At 37.3% G+C, this 22,166-nt stretch overlaps 1 protein-coding gene across 5 annotated transcripts in view; it reads left to right on the forward strand.

The window, feature by feature from the left end:
- Positions 1-22,166, forward strand: part of SS18 (SS18 subunit of BAF chromatin remodeling complex) — a 44,470-nt gene that overhangs the window by 10,915 nt on the left and 11,389 nt on the right. For all 5 annotated transcript variants that reach the window (XM_071554635.1, XM_071554638.1, XM_071554639.1 and 2 more), the window contains exons 4-5: positions 8,064-8,217; positions 13,196-13,417. In XM_071554635.1, the coding sequence (XP_071410736.1) occupies positions 8,064-8,217; positions 13,196-13,417 (376 nt within the window). The remainder of the gene's footprint in view (positions 1-8,063; positions 8,218-13,195; positions 13,418-22,166) is intronic.

Below are 22,166 nucleotides of genomic sequence, written 5' to 3' on the forward strand. Positions count from 1 at the left end.
TTTCTTATTGGTTATATTCCATATCTCACAAGTCCAGTGTTTTGATAAAGCATCCTAACAGTTCCCAGGTGAATCTCAAGAGTTCTATGAGAAACTTTCAGGAGTTCTTGTGTGAAAGTCTGGGGAGCTGCTGGGAACTCCCGGGAAGTGATTTCTTCTTTACCACTCAGCAGCAGCTGTGCCCTGGTTTGTTCTTTGCTGGTAACTGCTTCAGTCTCACAGAGTCCATACAGTCTGTATCATCCACATGGCCATTTTCTGTAAGAAAGCCCTCAACAGGATGGGTAAAAGAAATTAAGCTTCACATTCCTGTACTGCTATTAGAAACTCAAGTTTGTGCAAATCCATAATTGATAAAAGCTAATTTATTTGTGCTTGCATCCTCTGTGAAGGACTTAATTTCTTAAATTATTCCTTCCTTCAGTTCTTCCAGTTCTTAAGTTTTGTTTGCTATGTTGATTTTGCATAATGAAAGAGCTGTGTTTTGTGAGCAAGAAGCACCTGGGGTAAGTATCTTTTGGACATAGTCTCCATCCCCCAGTTTGGTTTTGTTGGCAATGAATGGGAAATGTGGGGCATCTCGGTTCATATTGTATTACCACAGTACTCTTAAGAAGTCAGCATTGCCCATGTGTTTGTGATCTCGGAGACTGCGTTTGAATAAAACAGTGGACAAGACTTTTCCTGAAGTTGTACAGTATTACAGATCTGTTAGAGAGGAGTTTGAATTCCTTGTTGCTGTCTGTAGCCTAGGTCTTAGGTATGACTGCAAGAACCAGTCATGAAAGCAATGCATTATAATATTAACCAAAAGAGAACTGGTTTGACAAATAGCGACAGAGATTTTTATTTATTTTGGGTGGACTATGAAAGAAAAGACATCCATTGCTTATACCTGCAGACTGAAAACCTACTAATGAGAAGGAAATCATGCAGGATGTACTTTTTGTCAGTAGTACAAGGTTTTAGAAGACTTGAAGGCAAAACAATCAAATTTACTATGATTTAGGTTTTGTGGGCTGTTCCTTCCCTAGCCTGTTTTGTTGAAATCCTAAGAATAACAGTCCTTGTGTTGATACACATCTTCTGTGGCTAGTAATGTCACCCTGTTTTAGCAAAAGAGAACTGTGTATGTTGTGTTTTTAAAAGAATCTTCAGATTGTGGATCTGCAGTTGATCCACGTGTGCCATGGACTCATAGTAAAAATTCCTTTTCCAGATTGCTTTGCTCCTCTCAGACAGCCTTTTAAATGCTGAAATGAAGTTTGGTGGCTGTTTTATCATGATTTCCTTTTGATAGTAATGGTTATGCTGCCATCACCAGAGCTGTATTTTCATCAGCTGCAGTTCTGCTGTGTGGTGTTTTAAAGTTGTTGTATGATGAAAAGTCTGGAGTCCAGATTAATTAGATGGAAAGGGGGATATTTTCTTTCTGGACTACTTCAGAATAACTTCAAGACTGTGTAAGTGGCTATGTTGGCACAACTGAATGGGTGCTGTTGGAAATGGAGACCTACTGGAAGGAGTTCTTTAACCAGCAACTCCACTTAAGAAAAGAAATAGATAAAATCAGAATACTGGAATTTAAGTCATTAGGATGTTAGATGAATTCAGAGACCACTAGCCACCACTTTGATTGCTCTAAGTTCTGCAAGCTACTTTGCATGTATTGCTAATCAGGTGTGTCCACACGGGGAGCTAGTGCACTGTACACAAAAAACTACTGTTGCCTACTCTGTGACTGATTCAGAAATCAGTAAAAATAGCTGGCAGTTTGAAATAGGAGTATGCTCTAAAGTGTAGTTCTTTTATACTTGAAGATGTGCTTTGCCTCTCTGTGGTGCAGTATCTGCACAATAAATACCTATTTCAGCTGTAGGCAGTTTGCTGGGAGCTGTGCCAGGCAGTCTGGTAACGTGGGTGCTGAGTCCTGTAGGTTGGGAGGTTTCGCTGTTTCTCCAGTGCCATGCTTTGAGAATTCTGCAGGATTCTTTGCTCTTTAATTGAGTTTACATAGAGCCTTTCAGCTAGAGGAGAGGTGGATTTTTTCTCTTAGGTAACTAAATGCATGTAAAACCTGTAAATATTAGACCAGACATTAAACCATCTTAAAAGCGAAAGAGGCAAGAGGCTGTGGAACACAAAGCTCCTGCTTTCAGGGACAGATAAGAACTGCATTTTACTGAAGAATTATAGAGCACCTCTGAAGTTGTCTAGTTTCCATAACTCAGTGTTCCCCAGGTTAGCATCCATAGTTAATTTATTCATGGCACTTGTAATAAACCCATCTGAATTCATAACAGACTTTTTGATTTCTGATTTAAATAATTTCTAGTTCTATCATAAATTTTTTGTGATTATTAAGTATCAGAATAGCTATTGCTATCAGGACATCAGATATTTTAGGGTTAAATTTTCTCTTTGTTAAAATGTTGTTTAAGAATATTGGAACAGTGAAATATTGTTATACAGTGATATATGTAATTTGAAACAATTAAAGATTCCAATTTCCTCTTTAAACAGTGTTTAGGTATTACCTGGTGCACTATTTTATCATTTTGCTCCAATACTAAGTTAGAATTTCTCTCATTTTTGAAGATAATGATGTAAATTGAGATGTATAAACCGATTGTCATTCTAAATTTAGAATTCCATACTTCTACTGTCACAACTTGTACTCCAACAGTGAGAGCAGATTCCATTTGTAATTAACTTCATTGTTTAGACATGACTGTAAATGCTTTTCCCATAGAAATCCTCCCTATCCCCAAATATTACCCTTGCTGAGAATTGAAACATGGTCTTTACTTTTTTCATTTAAGATACCTCAGTACTGGAATACCCTGTACCTTGTAGAAGAAGAGTTGTAACCCAATGAAATAAATCTCTACCCTTTCAATTCTCAAAAATGTATTCCTTTATGATCTTACTTCCCAGTCTGACACCTCAGTAGGTGTCACACTCTGCAGGTGCCATCACCACCTCTCAGCAGAGTACTGCGCTCTGGGACCGGGACGGGCCCTGTGATATTGGCAATGTGGTATCACCGCAGTAGAACCTCCTGGGATGGAGCATTTTCCTTTGCAGAAAATGGTATTTGAGGATTGAAAACAAAGATGATTGATTAAATCCCAAGCTAATGCTTCTCTTGGAAAGATCAGAAGGCTTTTGTGTTTGTATTCCGTGTAGCTTTTAATTGTTATTCTGAGAGAATTTCAAGAAAATTGTATTTTTGATAGTGTAGTTTAAATATCTATTGCTAGCTGTATTGATTACTTATATTGTGTTTTAATATGCTTAACAGTATTTCTTGTTTTTTACATTTTGTTGATGACTGAGTTGGTATTTCACCTCAGTTTTTATACCATTAGAAGTTCCATAAACTATTCTTTGAAAATTCGGGGTGTAAAATTCCACCATGGCAAATTTTATTGTTAGTGTCTTGCATTTAAATGCAATAATTAAAAGAAAATCCTCTAAAAAGTGCAGTGTGGCTGTTGTTTTAAGTGCATGTTTCCAAATAACTTATGGATTCAGTAGGATTTTATTTGCTGAAAGTTGTCAGTTAAAATCTAATGGGTTTTTCTTGTCTCTTTTTTTTGGTTGCAGCTCTTGGGTCAGTTTAAGTCTTTTTCCAGTTCAGATTTCCGGAATTGGACTAAATAACTTATAATTATTGTTTTTCATGCTCTGATAAATTTTAAATGCTCATAGCAGCTATAAATGTAATCTGTGTGTTTGGGAAAATGAGCCAAAAATTAGTGTTGAGCAAGTGAATCTGTATTAAACATCTAATTTTTTAATTTACTTTTTACTGATAGCAAAGCATTTAACATTTTCTACTTCATAATTGGAATAAAATCATCAGTGATTTTAATTTTCATTCCTTTTTGTCAGGCATCCAGCAGGAGGGAAGTAGCCTTTCCTTTGCTTCTGTTAACCTTACTACATTTTTATGTAATTTCACCCTTCATAACTAGACTTAATAATGGGTAGGGTTCATGTTGGGGAACTTTCCTTTCACAATGGGTGGGTTGTGCTTTGAGTAGTGTGTGATCATTTTGTATTTTAAGAAGTCTGTTTGCCATGTGTAGTGCATGTTACTGCGGAGAGTCAATTTCCTTAACAAAACGATTAAATAGCCCAGGCTGTATGGTTGGATTTTTTGATTATTGCTGTGGGTTTTTTTAAATTTGATTTAAAGAATTTCATCACCTGTAAAAGCCTGAATCAACTCCAATAGAAATAGGGAAGTTGCCATTTTAAAATAATTTTTTCGTGTTTTCTTCTGTCTGAATCCAGTGGGAAAGTACTCTGGAGGAATTTCACTGGGGAATAGTTATATCTGCAGGAGACATTTCATTTTAATTACTATCAGGTAGTGATTGGTTTATAATCTGACATGAAGGCTTGTAATACACTTTTCAAATATCCCATATAATATCCTATGTAACTGTTTCTATTGCATATATGTATGTGTAATTACCTCTGAATCTTATTTAAACTTTTTTCCTAGTGTCTTGTGTTGATTAATTACTCAGGTTTATGTAATTTATATAGTGCCTTTTATGTTTAACGTTATTCTTCAATTTACTGACTATTCCCTTGAGGTTTTATTTATTGTTAAACCATAAATAAGAGGATCTACTTTTTGTAGGTATGATACATTAAATTGTATTTCTGTCATACCCGCTTATGTTAAATGCCTCTCTGTGTTAAAAAACAGCAGACCTGTCCTTTTTGACTTGTTTCAGGTGATAGCATTCAAAATTTTTAGTTTTTAACCATTGATTACTATCTTCAGAATCCTTCTGTTTTTACAGTATCTTTTTGTGATTGCTTTTCCCAAACTGAATATGTATCATGATCACAAATGCCTTGGCATTTTTTTCTTTCATGTTGTGCATTATTTTTGGTATATCAAGTACTGACAATAATCAGAAAGTGAATAGTTTCTGTGGATTTGGTGGTTTTCTGTTTTGTTGCCTTTTTTGTTACTTTTTTTTTCTCCCCACCAAAGTATCTGGGCTGTAGTCTATTTTTTTTCTGGATTAATGGCAATGGGAGTTCCCTCTTTCTGAAGAAAGAGTGGTTCACAGTTTAGTGTATTTGCCATGTATTTATCCGTGTTGAATTTTGTCTGGCACTTTCTGCTTATTCCTTCTTCCACATTTTGTAGTGATGGTGCAGTATCTTCAGATGATGGCATTTACTAACAGATATTTTCACGAGACCTCTTCATACTCCTTTTGTCTTTAACTTATTTGTGCAGTTTCTGATCAGTGCAAGTGTATATGCTTGGGCAACATATTTCTCCAAAAGACTTTGTCAAAAAACTGAGATTAAGAAGGTTTAGTTAAATATGTAGCTAGGCAGGTTAATTTATATTTATATTTTTAAAAATTTCTAATAGATTAGAAAGATTTGACTTTACTGTATTGACACTTGACTAACTCATCTTTATTTCTATTACCCTTGGAATTTTATGGTACTCTAATTATTTTCATGATTTTACCTGTAGCTCTGGGTACAAGGCTCACATAATTCCTAGAATTGGTCCTGCTACTATTTTAGAGATGTACAGTGTTCATCTACCTTCTAGTCATCTTATAGGGTAGTTTAGTTTAATAGAAGATTGAATTTTTTTAGCAGTTTGGTCCTTTTTCTTGCATTATTTTCAGGACTCTAAAGTGGGTTCACACAGATGTTTGGTCTGTTTCTATATCCAGAAGCTCCTTTTTTGAATTATTTTCTTGTAATACCTTTTTGAGTGTTTTTAATTACTCCCTCAGTTCTCTTAATTCCCTGTGGTTTGTGAAGTCTCTTGCAGGTTTTTGTATCTGATGGGATTTTTAAAATCCTTAATACCTTTTTTCTCTCTGTCCTCTTGCATGTTTGCACTCTCTAATGATGTTTTTTTTTGATAACTGCAGTGTTTGTCTTAAAGGAGAGTTGTCTTGAAAACTTTCAGCCTAAACTTTAGAGTTGCAATGTAGTTTTGTCTCAAATAAACTGGAGTTTTTTCATCCCTGTCTCCATGCATAAGGGCATGCCTGTGTTTGTGCAGTATCACCTGCAGGACAGCTAAAGCACGGGTAGTATGTAATCTTTTTTTAGTACTTTATAGTATTTTTCATTATCAGCATGTTGTCTGAACATGGGATTTACTAACATTTTATGCTTGGAATCTAAGAAGTTCATTTTAATTCTGGAAACATTTCACTGTGGATGGTTTCTGATTTTGCTCTCAGTTTGCTGCCATGGGACTGCTGTTCTGTTTGGCTCTGAGCTCTGCTGCTTGTGTGGAGGTACCAAGTGTGTCGGTTTTGCTGCTATTCCTAAACACAGTTTCTAGGTAAAATTTAAAAAGAGGCTGTTTGTTTGTTTTCTTTTTTGCTTGTTTCTCTGTATATCAGTTTTAGGTAACTTCTGTTAGATGCAAAGTTAGGATGATAGTGAGTTTTGAAAGTGAAGGGAAGGAAGATTTGACTGAGGCAAAGCAGCCCTGCTTTCATCGCTCACTAGTGGAGGAAGAGCAAGGAAAATGGACCAGCATTTCAGACACAGTGTTCAGAGAGCAGAGCTGCCTTTCACTCCTACTTCTCTACCTTCTGCCACTTCTATAGCACGAGAAAGGAACTTGCTTATAAAATGTCATTCTCTTCATTATGGAGGAATGAAAGGAATTTAGTAAGAAAAGTTGCCCAATTGCTTGCATTTTTCTTCATCTTGTTCCTTCTTCCTGCCGAAAAAAAGCTTTTACTGTTTTTCTGAGGAATTCTTAAAAGTATGCAGGAACAATGATACCCCTTGAGATATGTGAGGAAACGCTGAGCAATAAATCAGGACTGTTCACTCCCCTCCCCTGCAAGCAAATACCTGTGTGTCGGTGCTACCCTGATGTTCCTGTCTCCCAGGCCAGGAAGGGGTCCTGCCCACACTCACTGGGAGAGCCTTGCTCCCTACCACTGTGTCATGTCTTGTCTTTATGAGCCTCCTGGCGTGTAGGTAGAGGTGTAAGAGTGGACTGGGCTATACAGGAACTTATGGTTCATAGCTGTTGTGTCTTCCTAAAGAAGAGAAACTTTGACAGTCAAACGCATGTGTGGTTGTTTCATTGGAAAGGTTTTTCATAGATAGGTGTGGCCTGTAGAAAGACTCCTCAAAAGCCAGAGGGCCAGGCATTCACTGTCACAGAGATGATTTTTATTCCCCTGAGAGTGTTTGGCTAAGGTCTGTGAGAAAGATTGTAGAGTCTCGCAGGTGTTTTTAGTAGGAAAACAAAGCTGTCTACCAGCATTTTCTGTGTCTCCTCACATTGCCGTGAGTAGAACTTACCAGTAAATTCCCCCATGTATTTATTGTTTTTCTTGCTCTCCCTCTTTGAACTCTCAAGGTTATTCAGTTATTTTCCTCACAATTTCATTAGGAAATTTGCCAAAAACATCTTTTCTAGGCAGCTGTCTCTGGACCTTTGGAGGCCAGCACTAATGTGCTTCCAGTCTGTAGGGGGTGTTTGGCACAGAATTATGAACTAGGCCTTCAGTGCTTCGGAGGAGAGCGGCAAAGAGGTTGCCAGTGTTTTACCACACCCAGGTGCAGATTTTGTGCTGGTCTATGAGCATTCAGAGGCTTTCATCTCATGTTGTACCTGTTTTGCCCTGGTGCAAGGTCTGTTAACAACAACAAATTGTTGATGTGAGAGAATTGCCGTGAAGATTTATTTCTCTGTTGAAGGAAAGCTTTTGTGTGCATTGGAGGGAGCAACTCCAGTAGTCTAAACTGGTCAGATGTAATTTTTTAGTGAGGCATTGATTTGTATTTTTTTATTTTAAAGCACTACTTGAAGGTGCTGTGGTGTTATCTGCATGTAATACTTCATGTAGAATTGATTGAAATGTTAAACATTTTGCTGAAATTAATACTGGGAGAAGTTAAACGTATCAGAAAGAGCAAGAAATTTGTTTCAGTGCTTTCTTTCATACCCTGCTGTACCATATGTACATATAATATATTTGTCAGACTAACTGCTTCTCGTGTTTGACTAAACTGTCTCCTTTCAGCCACCCACACAGAATATGCCGATGGGTCCGGGCGGGATGAGTCAGAGCGGCCCTCCCCCTCCGCCGCGCTCGCACAACATGTCTTCAGATGGTATGGTAGGTGGGGGCCCTCCTGCGCCACACATGCAGAACCAGATGAACGGCCAGATGCCTGGTAAGTTTTTCTCCTCTAAGACATTAACACCAGCGTTGCCTGGCAACTGAAACGACACGGGGGCTCAAGGGATACTAGATTGTTGATGACAAAACTGCTTTGAATGCCCCCGAGTACAAGCTCTCTTAGAGTTTGTTAGCTACAGAGCTACGTGACCTGTATTCAGTGTTTATCAGGCTGCCCTTGGGCTTTGATGTAGCTGACACACAGCATTCCTCTGATGATCAGAACTGGCTAAATTTAGTCTGTTTGAAACGGTGCAGTACAGCTGGCTTTAGAAGGCTTATTGGGGAAAGGTATTGGCCTGTGGCTGAGTGAACACAAATCCTTCCACAAAAAGATAATATGAAATCATTGTAGCTAAATAATTAGATAATAGTAAAAGAGATACATCTGAAAGTGGGTGTTTCTAATTTGGGTAATATTTTTGTTTTGTTTTGTTTTCTAAAGGATTGCTTTTATACAGAAAATCATCCAACTTTTACTAATCCTCTGTGTTCTTTATTATTGAAGATGTGTTGAGTCGTAAGGGATTTGTAAAGGAATGCCCTCCAAATTATTGCTCTGGGTGTAAATTTTAAGTCAGTTTCTGTGCCATCCTGTTTTATAATAAAAAGAAGAGTACTTTGGAAGACAGAAACAAGGCAGTGAAAGAAGATGATAAAAATACCCATTGTACCTACCAGTACTGGCTTTGGGGTAACTGTTCCCTTCAGCAGTCAAATCAGAATGGAGTAGGCCATGGAAAAGCCTGCTGCTTTATAGAGAGGCTATATTCCAGAATTTCCACTCATAAAGTCATACTACCTATTTCATGGGAAATGACTTTAGCTTAAAATTGCATTTCCAGGATTGCTTATGTTCAGGACCCTTTCAGTTTTATTTTATTTTCGTTTTTTGTATGGAGAAAGTTTTCATACAAAAGCTCTTCGAGGTATTGGTGCTTCCAAGAAAGGAAAATACTTTCAAAAGATCTTTGAAAATTCACAGATTTCACAGAATATTCTGAGTTGGAAGCCACCGACAAGGATCATCGAGTCCACCTCTTAAATGAATGGTCCATACGGGTACCAAACCCACAACCTTGAGTGTTTGCAGCACTGTATTCTAACCTACTGAACTAATCTCATCTCTCACTGGCGACAAGGATAACCTCCATGACAGCAAACAGAGTAAATTGCTATGCAAAGCTTAATATAAAGTAAAAAATACAGTGATTGCTGTAGTCCCTAATTTCTGTGTGAATCTTGATAAAGTGGACCCGATAGTGGCAGGTTTTTCTGTTAAGAGTAGCTGAGTAGCCTCCAGAGGCTGTGTGTAAAAAGTATAATAAAATATCTAGAAAAGAATTTAGTTTCATCATACATGTTGGTCATGGTCTGCATTTGGAAGTGTAAAGAGCAATATATGCTGCTCCCTAAGTAGGGCAGAGATATTCTGATTATGGAGTCCTTTATCCATCTAAAATCCATCAGTTCCTATGGAGAATAGGATTGCCTCTCAAAAATCAGTCTCTTTGACCCTCAAGTGTAATCATATTATTGTTATTATAGTGATCTTTTCCAAGGAGAAGGATTACTAAGTCACAAGGTTAGCATAATCATATCACCTCAGAGGCACAGGGGAAAAAAGTCACACCTTAAACATACATATTTTGTAATTAGATAGAATAAGAAAAGAGCTTTTATGAAAATGTGTGAAAGGTAAATAGGTTTGTTTTGGTACTCACCTACACAGATACTTAAATACAATTTCCAACTAAGCTTTAATTTAGCCTTTCTTCCAACATATTCCTTTTTTTGAATGTTTGTTCTTTCCTTCTCAGTTTTAAGTTGTCTCTGAGGATGTGAAGATAAACAGCTTAGGATGAGGACATCTCGAATTTTGGAAAGGCGTGCTTAAATAATTTCATAGGTAGACTGTAGATAATGGGAAGCAGAATCATCTTGTTAAGGGAATAGCTGAATTACACATATATTTTAAAGTGTTTGTTAGTTTACCTGCATGTGAGGTGAACTATAAAAAGAATCATTTGTGAAGTGTGTTTTTATTATTTTTTATTTGCAAGGCCTTCTGATTCTGTGGTCTTAGCTTTTCCTCTGTCCTTGTCTTCTAGCTGCTCACTAACAAACTCCCTGGTTTTGACCACAGAAAATACTCATGCCTGACATTTCATGTGACAGCCTTTTCTTACAAGTGCTATCTCCTGTTTTGGTGCTACCCAAGACAGGAAGTGGAAACAAACTTTTTGGAGAAGGAGTTTTATTTTTTTATATTCTCTCTTGGGATGATTTTTGCCTTCTTCATTTTACTTCTTACGTTACTGTTTTTTAAAAACTTTCTCCTCTGTGTGCTTGGCTAGCTCTTTGAAATCTGTTATTGACAATTTCTTCCTTTAATCGGAAAGAAACCAAACCACTCCAGGTCCTGACTTTCTGCCACTAACTCTGTGTTCCCTCCTTTTCTCAGGAAAGAAATCAAGAAAGTCTTCTAGCAGTTCTTTAATAGTTGCTTGCTGCTACAGGAGGGAGCTTTTCTTCACCGTAGCTTTACTTCAGAACACATTCACGATTGAGCTCATGATTAGAGACCGTCTGACTTTTTTATAATTAAACTGTCTCCATGTTCTGACTATTACAGAGTTAGGCAGTGTTGAATTGAGGAGGGGACAGTATAGGCATCTGTAGTTCTCTGTTGTGGGCTTAATCCTATTAACTGAGTTACTTTTCTTGTATTCATGACTGATCTGCCTTTGTACACTTCAGCCATCTCTGCTCACCATGTTCTGCAGGAACAGTGAGCTGCATGTATGATACCTTTTTCAGCTTTTTGACTTTTCTTGACAAAATAAGTTTATGTGTTCATTTCAGTAAGGTGTCTTGAAACAGGCAAGAGTATAAACATATTTTCAACCTTACTCTCTGTTGCTTTGCATTGGCTCTGGTAGCTGTGTTCATTAATCATTATCTTTTTCCTCTGCACCTTTTTGTTTGCAGGTCAGTTTGTATTGTCTCTGTGACCTTGTATACAGCTCTCTATGTCCTTATTTCTGCCTTCATTCTACCCTAGATTAGTGCAGTTGTTTCTTTAGTCAAGGCAGCACCTGGGGAGCTGCTTACATATGAAGGCAGAGGTATGTGGGATTTGTTTGGGTTTCTTTTGTTTTATTTTTTTATTATTATTTCCACTGAGAAATACATAAACAAATCACTGCCTTCCCACAACTCTACTGGCATAGTTTCTCTTAGATTCCTCTTCTTAGAGTTTTGTAGCTTAAAAGAAAACCTGTGGCATGTTTAGCAACAGTAGCATCTTCTTGGGGAAATCTTAGGTACCAACATTTGCCTTGTTTACAGTTGACTCAGTCTGTCACATACTCAGGCTGTTCATATCTTCGTAAGCTCTTTGTGTGGTGCTTGTCACAGGCATTATCCTTCCATTTCATTTGCCTTTTTCACTTGTCACAGTTACATCCAGTCGCACCTCTTAGTAATTTCTTACAATTTTTAGTCGTATTAGCTATTCACCTATCCCAACTAAAGTAATGAGTAAACTGACCAAATGGTATTGTAATATTTGTACTGTTCAAGATACCCATTGAGGGTAGATTTAGTTAAGAGAAAAATTTAAATCCACCCAGGAAGAGGGGAAATAAAAGGTGGAAAGATGTTTGCCTCACGGGTATATGAACTGGTTGCTTTTCCTTTGCATCTTCACAAGTCAAGCTGATAATTTGATGTCCTTCCAGTAATCATCTCCCACCCTACTAACCTGTAAATACAGTTGCAGAATATTGGCTATAGACTATATGTTAAAAAATGTTAAATATGCCTTCAGCCATTTTTATTGTACACATGGATGGTCACATGTGAGCTGAATCACTGCAATGCCAGTTCCATTACAAATCAAAGGGGTTGATGATTTTCTATTGTGTTGAAATTTTCCACCTTACTTAAGAGTAGGAAGAATGCAGCACATTGTCTAACATTTTCTCTATGTTCCTTTCTTCACACCTTTCTCTGATTTCCAAGGTTGTTCCTGTGCGCAGGAAAGGTGATGACAGTATTTGCCAACCAAGGTCACTTAATGCTTTCCATTTACCAGTCATTCTTTTTAAAAAGTCGTGATTGAAGCATCCAAGAGAAAAAGTCTTTATGTCTTACCACTGTGATTTATTTGTCATTCCTTTCTCTGGACAGAAACTCAGGAGTTGTCTTCTTGCAATAAACAGCTTTTGGTTAGATTTTTATCTACAGGGGCATTAAAACAGCTCTGTAGAAATATGAGTTTGACTTACAGGCTTTCCATAAAGCCTTTCCTGTTCTATCAGTGACTCCATGGAGTGTTTGTTGCCTTTTTTCTCTTTTGTGGGTGACTGTATAGTCATTTAGGTGAAAGTCAAAGCCTAAGTTAGCATTTAGAGATGGATTTGACAGTGTTAAAGTTTGTGGTTGGATTTGGCGATCTTAGTGGTCTTTTCCAACCAAAATGTTTCTATGAGTCTGTGTAGTTGTACCATGTCAATGTTAATACTGCCTGAATTTGAAAATAATAATAACTTACTTTCAGAAAAGTGTCTAGTATAGATGTGTGAATACACAAAAATGTTACAGTTATTGTAAGAGTTACAGCTGTCGTGGAGATACCAAGCTGGCTGTTATACTGGTCTTGTGCAATTTAGATTGAAATTCAGAGGGTGTTGTGCAAGTACTAAACAAGCTAGTTCTGTGTGTGATATGGTTAGAAGAAGAGCAATATGATAACTTACACCTTTCAGCTGCTCAACAAAAGAAAATATGTTGCATAGTAGAGCTGAACTTTATTGTTAACTATTTTTAAAGTGGGGAAATCATGGAAACTGTGTTTTAATTTGTTTTAATGTAATTGTATTTAATGACTTTTATATAGTTTTGTGATTCAGTATGGCTATATTTGCTTGCTTAATATAGAACCTTTTTCCCTGTTTATTTTTCTATAGGACCTAACCATATGCCTATGCAAGGACCTGGACCTAACCAGCTCAACATGACGAACAGTTCCATGAACATGCCTTCCAGTAGCCATGGGTCAATGGGTGGCTATAACCACTCAGTGCCATCCTCACAGAGTATGCCAGTGCAGAACCAGATGACTATGAGCCAGGGACAGCCGATGGGCAACTATGGTCCAAGACCAAACATGAATATGCAACCAAACCAAGGTAAGTGAGGTGCTTGTTAGTTCTGTAAAAACAAAACATCTCAGGTATAGACAGTTTTTAAAGGTCTAGTCTTGTAAGTTTCTGTCTCTTGATGCATTTGTACCTGTGTTCCGAGGGTTCTCTTTTCTCCCATATATCTGTGACTTCTTATTTATTTGCAGACATTGAACTGTTTTCCAGTATTGTATGAGAATCTAGGAATGGATCTGCTTTTATCAATTATAAGTTTGAACTACTGTTTATCTTTTTCAGACTTTACACTTCTAGCTAAGTGTTCTAACCATTGAAGTTGATAAAATACATCTCTACTTTTAAGTCTCTTGGGTAATTTGAAAAAGTCAGGTAGCCCTCAGATTTTTATACTTATTAATCATTGTTTTCTCCTTCATGCTGTTTTAGCATGGAATATCTGTTAATCTTAGAAAAGTAAAATTCAGTTCCAGGAACAAGTCTGGTACTACCTAATGTTTTCGTGAGATGTGTTTGTGTATATAGTAAAAACCAAAACTAATTTTGTATCTAAGATATTTCCATTGCATAAACTGTTGATGTCCTTGTTGAAGTGCAAGGACATGACAGAATTAAAATACTGCATTAGAGTCACAGCACAGCAATTATTAAGTTGTATACGTACTGCATATTCTTATAAATGTGCTTTACGAGTCGGCAGCTTACCTGTTAAGTCTGTTACTGCATTGGATCTGGACACAGCACCTGCTAGAAGTTATATGGCAGAATTTTTTTTTTAAATGCTTCTGCCATGTTGGCAGCAAGTTTAGTATTTTCCCCACAGTATATTAACTGAAAGATATGACTTGAGTCCAGGTTTTAGTCTCTTTTCTGACGCTGTAAGAGAACATGGGGTTTTTTTCTAAGGCTCTCTCCCTGGTCATTGTAGAAAAAATAATCCTCCAGTGGCATAGGTGGATCTTATTGCAGTGTACTGTCTTTGAAGACCAAAGCTCCACTTTTTTATATGTAGATACCCTCTGTTCCTGAGGTGTACAATCATACTGGTCAGTTTGATTATTAGATCACAGGAATGTTCAAAATAGGTAAAAGACTTAACTTAATGAGAGACCAAAACTAAGTCACGATGAAGAAGCTGTTTCTGTACTTTTCTGACTAGTAGAGAAAGTGGGAAGTCTGTGTCCATCATCAACATTGTTAATAGCATTTTTCTTAGAGTATAACAGCAGAGGAAACAAAAGATAGGCACATAGCAGAGGAAATCATCATAAGTGGGAATATTTTTTACTCTGAACTGACAAGTTATCTGTGTGCTGTGGGCAATACACAAAGGAGTAATTCTGTAAATGTAAGATGCTTTGGGAAAGTCCTGTGCCTGCTCAGTTCAGATTTCTTAGTAGCAGAGTTAGCAATAATTATGTAGCGGTGTGTGTGAGGGAGCCATCTATTAAGATGCTCTATAGCAGATGATAATGTATGAGTGGCTTAAAATTCAGGACTAGTGATTATTCCATCTCAGAGTTGTGTTCTTTACTCTTATAATATGCCTCTGCTGTATTTTCAGTATTCTGTCAAACTTGAAAATTGCTCATTAGAAATGAGGCAGAAAGATACTTAAACTTTTCTGTTCTGAAAAAATAACCAAATTACAGTTTCAAGAACAAGAGCAAAATCTCTAGTTAAAACGGTGGTACTGTTGCCCGCACTTGGGGCCACAGTAAGCTTTCACATTTTGTACCTCTGATTCTGCCAGATTTTGACCCTTTAGGCTGAGCCTTTTTCCGTTCCAAGTGTCTGCTAAAAGGCTGATTCTCTTTGTTTTTCAGAAGTTTCACAGAAGTAGAGCCATTTCTGACAGTGTCATGAAAAATTATATTCTTCAAAATGTTTCAATATCTCCCAAAAACATTAGTAAATAGAGCACTTCATGTATAAATGTAGGAGTACAGGTGCCCCCGGCTTTAGAGCAAGTCTTTGAAACTGGTTATGCGAGCAAGGGTTAAATGAAGATACTGTTCCAGATACCTGCAGGAGGAAGTCCTGCAGATGTGCACATTTGTTATGTGTTGGTAGCTAAGGTTTTTGAACTAAGATTATTCTCCAGCAGATCTGCTTAGTAAATTTCCTTCATTTTCTGCTCTTAGTTTTTACATGTGTATTGAAATTTGTTTGCAAATTAGAGGAAGTATTTTTGTATCTTCACTCTCCTGTGACTCCAAGACAACAGGACAGAGAATGACAGAGGAATCTGTGAGACCGTGAGTGATTTAAATGGGTGTTTGAGCTCCAGTCGGGCTGGGCAGAGGTCTCAGCCAAGTATTGACACTGCAGGCTTTTCATGTAAGTGAAGAAACAAAAATGAGCTTCTAGGAAATGCACTTGGTGCAGTTTAACAAAAACAGAATAAGCAGATCGTGACTCAAAGATTTTTTAACTGGTAGCATGTGCTATGATTCAGAAACAAATGAACCAAAATTTCTGAACCTCAGTATTGTTGTCGGGTGACATTTGTGAACCCAAAATCATGCTTTGTTTCTTTGTATTAAAGGGGTGATCCATACTGAGAATGAGAGATCCTGCTACATCTGACAGTTAACTTAGCTAAATATAATGCTAAATATTTCTCCAGATGAGGTCTTAACATCTCAAGTTGGCTGTTAAAAATTAGTAGATGTTTTTGACCTTAATTTTTCCCTACATGGGTTCTTCATCTGTAGAGGAATGAATCTGATGGTAAGATTATTATATCATCTGATTTCACAGGAGTGTTGTGAAAGTATATTCATTATGAAGATTTGGACATTTTACTTGTGGGTGCCATAAGAAAACCTGTGAGTAAATTAATAATTCTTTCTTCGGTGTTTGACTAGGCATGGCATCTCACATGAACAATTAGGAGGAAACAAAATATTGAAATGGTTTTTCCATGAGTAATATCTGCTGTATACTGAATGAAGTCAGTACTTCTAGGGGGGAAAAAGAGCACAATTATATCATAGATAAAGACACCATAATGCGCAGAAAGATTTGATCTAACACCTGGGTGGTTTTTTAGCGTAACTTTTTATGTGCATTTGCTAGCAAAACATCTTGCTGTACATACACCTTGTGAGGCAGATGGTGTTAGTAAGAAAAAAATGAAAAAGTGCTAATTAAGAAATAAAATGCACAGTAACAGAATTCATTGTTGCATTTACTTTCTGTCTCCTCTTTGTAGTCAGTATTGATTTGCACTAGTTTATCAAATGCTTTCCAGAGAAATACCTTAAATGAGAAGCAAAGTTTTCATGGTGTTGATTTTATATAGTCAGTCAACTTAAAGAAGGAATTCTAGTAATCTTGGACTTAGGAAGCAGAACGTTTTAAGATGATGATTCTGTATATGACTCTTGATTAAAAGGAATATTGGCTGCCTTTTTAGAAAAGATGGGAAGCAGCAGAGACTGAGTGAATGCAGAAGAAATTCCTTTCTCGTGGGTACAGTTTTGCTTTTTTTATGGGAAGCTACTTAAGTTGAACAAAAAATTTCAAGTGTTGTCAATTTTTGACTTTTCAGAGGGGAGGTGTAAGCATGGTTTTTCTGAAACCTGAAACTTACATGGAAATTCCGCTTATTTGTGTTGAACAGATCTTTCACAGTCGGAGAATAATACTAAACCATAGAATTAATACACTTTAAGGACCAAGAAATTATAGCTTGGCCATCTATGGAACTGTTTCTCAGATCCTTTGGCTAAGCTTGGCCATCTCAGAGACTGTGTTTCTTGGATCCTTTTGCCAGGATTCTGTTCCCTTGCCAGAAGTGCCGAAGCAAAGTTGCCAAACTCCCAGTCTGTATTTAATGAGCATTATATGTTGCTTAGGGTAAGGGAGGGAAACTAGATCACTTTTAACAGGTGAACACTGTAAGAGAAATTATGTTGACTCAATCATTTTCAGACCAGTTGCCAAATCTGGTGCTGAGATTTTTTTAGTGGCTGTTTCATTTGTATAAACTTACAAAAATTCCATTAAAATTTCAGAGTTCTTTTACTTACAAGCAAATAGAAGATTGTGGACACAGCAGAGATGAGGCAGATGCAGATTACTATTTCTTTGTGGTCCACATAAAAAGGGAGCAAAATATAGGTACATGCAATGTTAGCTGAAAAAATAAATGTATTCAGGATATAACAGATCAGGATAAAGTGATTTCTGAGGCTGAGTACCTTTTGTGAATGTCTTGCCATCTGTTCATTCCCATGTAAGCCGAGACTGTTATGCTTCGATACCTTGACTGTTTACTGTAGGCAAGATGTTATGGAGAAAGAAGGGCAGTCTCATTTTCTTTGACATCTAACATATTAAAAGGAAGTAAAATTGCCACCACATTCTGAAATGCCATCATGCTATAGCTGGATTTGTAGGATATCTAGCTGTAGAAGACACTGTAGTTTTATCATGAAAAAACAAGATATAAACAGCTGCCACTGACCTTGTTCTTTCGTCTTTCTTCCCTAATGTAAAACATAAAAGGCATTGGTAACTAAGGAATTTTTTGTATGACATTTTAAGTACTGTTTTTTAAAATTATATCTGAATTACAGTTCAGTTTGAGATGAGAACTTTGTGGAGTAAGCAAGTATGGAGAAGTGTCTACTGTCTTTAGTTTGCAGCCTAGGTCATGCATTAGGAGTAGCAAAAAGTTTTGTATCCTCAAAGTCTTTTGAGGTAGTGTTTGAACTGCCCCTTACGTTAAAACACCATTAAGATTTTGGTTCATTTGACCAAGTACATCTGAACTGTAGCATTTGTCACGTTCAATTTACCCTATAGTTTCTCAACTAGCTCTGGTAAGAGTTACAGCCCTCAGATATGTTTAAGAACAAGCATTTTTTAAAAGCAATTGTACAGAAACAGCAACAAAGTTTCGCTGAGGGCTGGTACAGTGGTATGTAGTTACTTCTGGAACAGTGGACACAATGAGAGTTACCGTGTGTAAGTCTGGCATGGTGGACTTTTCTGATACTCTAGATGTGGATATCTAGTTGCTTTATCAATACAAGTATACATTGTGAAATGCCTAAAGAACAGACCTCTGAGCAACAAGACCAACATAATTTTGAAGACTGAAGAAATAATAGCTTGTGCTGCTGCTTTGTGGTTGTACCCACCTGTTCCTGTAGCTCTTTAGTCAGAACAGCAGAGTCACCAGTTCATCTGTGAGTGTGGTTCCTGGCTTCTCTGCTTCTTCAGAACCTTCAACCATCTCCAGCAGTTATCTTGCCAGTTAACAGCAACCAATTACCACCAGTACCTGAGTTTCAGCAGGAGGGACAATGCTGAGACATTTTTAAACCACTAAAATTTTCTGCAGCTCTTTCATCCTCAGTGCACGTCTGATCTCAGATTTGTTAGCTTTATCTGAGACCTACTTCTGGTTTGCATTTCTGTTTCCTTCTGTTTATCTTAGATGTGTGAAGACTAGGTTGTTGCTTTTCTTAAGTCCTTTCTTGTCAGGAGACTGCCACTGGGTGACTGCACTTAGAAGATCAGGCTGTAGCCTCTTTTTGCTTAAATCCACATACCTTTTCTTCCCTATACATGAGGCTTCCTTATGAGATATTGGCTGGAATATGAGGAGGTTTTTTTTCTCAACTCATTTCAAAGTTGTCTGCACCTACTAAACAAAAACATGGTGTATTCTTGATGACGTAGACTAGTTAAATTGAACAATGAGCACTTTAGTTTTCACCTGTTGTCTGGCTTCCTTTATATATTCACTTACTGCATAAGACTGATTTGCATCTACATCATGCAATTTTCAAATGCCTTTTTAATGACTACCAAAATTGCCTGTGCTTCTCACAGGACGTACAGTATTACCACTTAGCATCTTCAGACTTTGACCCCGGGAATACCTCCAGTACTGACATGTGAAGACTGCCTTCTGAACATACAGAAACATTTACAGAGCTTTTGTACTACCAAAGTTGAAATAATTTCTTGTAAATCAAATAAATAGTCTACTTGTGTACTTGCACATTTTACAGAAATAATCCTACACAATATTTTCTTGAACTCATTTTAACTCTGTACAAATCAGATACTTTGTCCTCTCTGGAATAAATAGTACTAGAAATAGGAAAAAAAAGAGTTTTTGTGCAGAGATTTTGAAAGCAGCAAGCATTCTTTTGCAGCAAACAGTTTTGTGAACTTTCCAGGTCTGGAAGAGATTATAACTTCCGCCAAGTGTAGCTTCTTCTGACCTGATTGGACATTCAAGAGCTGTTTTAAGGGGGTTGTAGAAACAATTGCTACAAATATTAGAGAGCATTATAGAATCATAAAATGATTAGGGTTGGAACAGACTTGAAAGACTGTAGTTCCAACCCCCCTGCCATGTACTTCTACAGCCAGCCCAGCTTGCACAGAACCCCATCCAACTTCACCTTGAACACTTCCAAGGATGGGGCATCCTCAAGTTCTCTGGGCAACCTGTTCCAGTGCTTCATCACCCTCACAGTAAAGAATTTCTTCCTAGTCTAAGCCTTCAATTTCTACCTAGTCTAAGCCTTCAATTAAATCCATTACCCATTGTGCTATCATTATCTGCCTGTATAAAAAGTCACTCTCCCTTCTTTTTATAAGTCCCTTTAAGGTACTGGAATGCCACAGTGAGGTCTCCCTGAAGCCTTTGCTTCTCCATCCTCCTTCAGTCTGTTGCTGAAGGTGGGAGAGATGCTCCATCCCTCTGATCGTCTTGGTGGCCCTCTTCTGGACTTGCTTAAACGGGTCCAGGTTTTTCCTGTGCAGGGGACCCCTGCTGGATGTAATATTCGAGGTGGGGTCTCACCATAGCAGTGTAGAGGGGCAGAATTGCCTCCCTCGACCCATGAGAACTCCCAAATTCTTCTCCACAGGTCTGCTCTCAATGAGTTTCCCAGTCTGGAGTCACATCTGGGACTGCCCCAAACTAGGGTGCAGCACCTAGCACTTGGACTGGTTGAAATTCCTGGTGTTCTCTTGGGCCCATTTCTCAGGTTTATCTAGGTCAAGTTAGGTCATGAACTCATAGTCTTATGTTTTTAATGAAGTTTTTGGATCATGAATAAATGTGACTTTCTTGTAGGCTTGATTTTTCAAAAGAAAAAACAAATTAACAGTTCCCTCACCTCTCAAAACTACTGCCTAAAATGGTGTTGTGTTCCATGAGAAGAGAGAGACCATGGTGGTTCTTTTAGGTATCTTCTTAAGAGGGAGATGTGAATCAAACTGGAAGGAAGCCAGACGCTCTGTTATGAACACAACACACAGTCTGATACAGGGTAGTGAATTCTCATTGTGGCTCTACAAAGCGTTAATGAAGTTCTAATTTAAAAAGCAAACAGAAAACCTCTACATTGCACCATGGGGACCCAACACATTTTATCACATTGTATTGTGACTAATATTAATATTGTTAATTAACAAGCTTTCTTGAGATCTAGGAACATTATGGCAGCAAGTTTTATTTTTTTTTCAAGGCTGCCTAATGATTCTCAGTACCTCCAAGCAGAGGAACAGTGAAATGGAATAATCTAAATTACCTACTCCTTTAGAAGATCAAAAAATGAAATAAATTTTTGCCAAGTAAAAAATAATTACCTTTCAATTTAAGCCTTCTTTTAACTTTAAAATAAAAAACTTTAAAACAGAAATGTGCCATGCTGAAGGATAGAAGCATAACTGGATCTTCGTTAAGTGTGGTCTGTATTTATCTTCAGAGTAAAATTAAGCTTAGACCACTTTGCTTCTCACTGAGAGATCCAACACAGGGGTTTAATGGGATTTAACTAAAGCACTTTGAATTCATACCATTAATTAATTTGTCTCAACTTTCCCTCATAACCCCACCTAGAGAGAATCTAAGTCACTACGTATTCTTTTCCTTATGTAAATCCATTGTCAGTATTGACTGTATCTAGGTAATTTTCCTGTACTGTGGTTTCACACAGGACTTTCTGCTTGTGCCCCAGGACCTGCTTATTAAAAAATACTAAATCTAAAGCAAAATGTAGTATACAGAAAAGTAGGTAATATCTTCCTTTTTCGCCTGGGATGGCACTTAGGAATGGCTTTGCTGGTTCGGTGTTGTGATTTGTTTGGGGTTTTAAAGAGGCTAGTTATTTGTTGTCTTCAGAGTTTATAAAATAAATTATTTTTGAAAAGGCAAAAAAGCTTAGAATTTCACCTCTGTAGAGTGTTCAGAATGTGTTAAGGGGTTTGAATTAATGTTTTATAAAAATACGTTGTTTCAAAAGTTTAACTCCTTGTTGTAACAATTTCCTCATATTTTTAATACCTAAGTAACTCTTTTCTGAAGGGGTACTACTTCAGAAAGAAGCACAAAAGCTGCTTAAATGTTGTATCAATCTAACCTGCAATCTCATATAATGAAATGGTGTAATCATCATTTTCATTGCTGTTCGGTGTCAGTAGGGTGTTCTTTAACTGTCTGTTTTCACTACTGAAATTTGCATTTCTCCAAGTACAGCCTTAATCAGATTTTCTCAGTTGATAAAATATGGACAGTACTTGATCTCTCCTGGTCTCTTCCTGTGTTTCATAGAAACTTCGTGCAACTTGATATGGAAGAAATTTTTTTGTTACTGATTGCTTGGGATTATGCAGTGGTGGGTGGCACAGTGTATTCCTGTGGGCCTTTCTGTGTGTCCCTGTTGGGTGATTGCCTGACTTTGGTTTGTCTTTACAGGCCAAATAAAATTGTTTATTTTATGATAACAGTTTAGTGGCTTGT

This window comes from Pithys albifrons, chromosome 4 (assembly GCF_047495875.1).
Source record: "Pithys albifrons albifrons isolate INPA30051 chromosome 4, PitAlb_v1, whole genome shotgun sequence".
Lineage (NCBI taxonomy): Eukaryota > Metazoa > Chordata > Aves > Passeriformes > Thamnophilidae > Pithys > Pithys albifrons.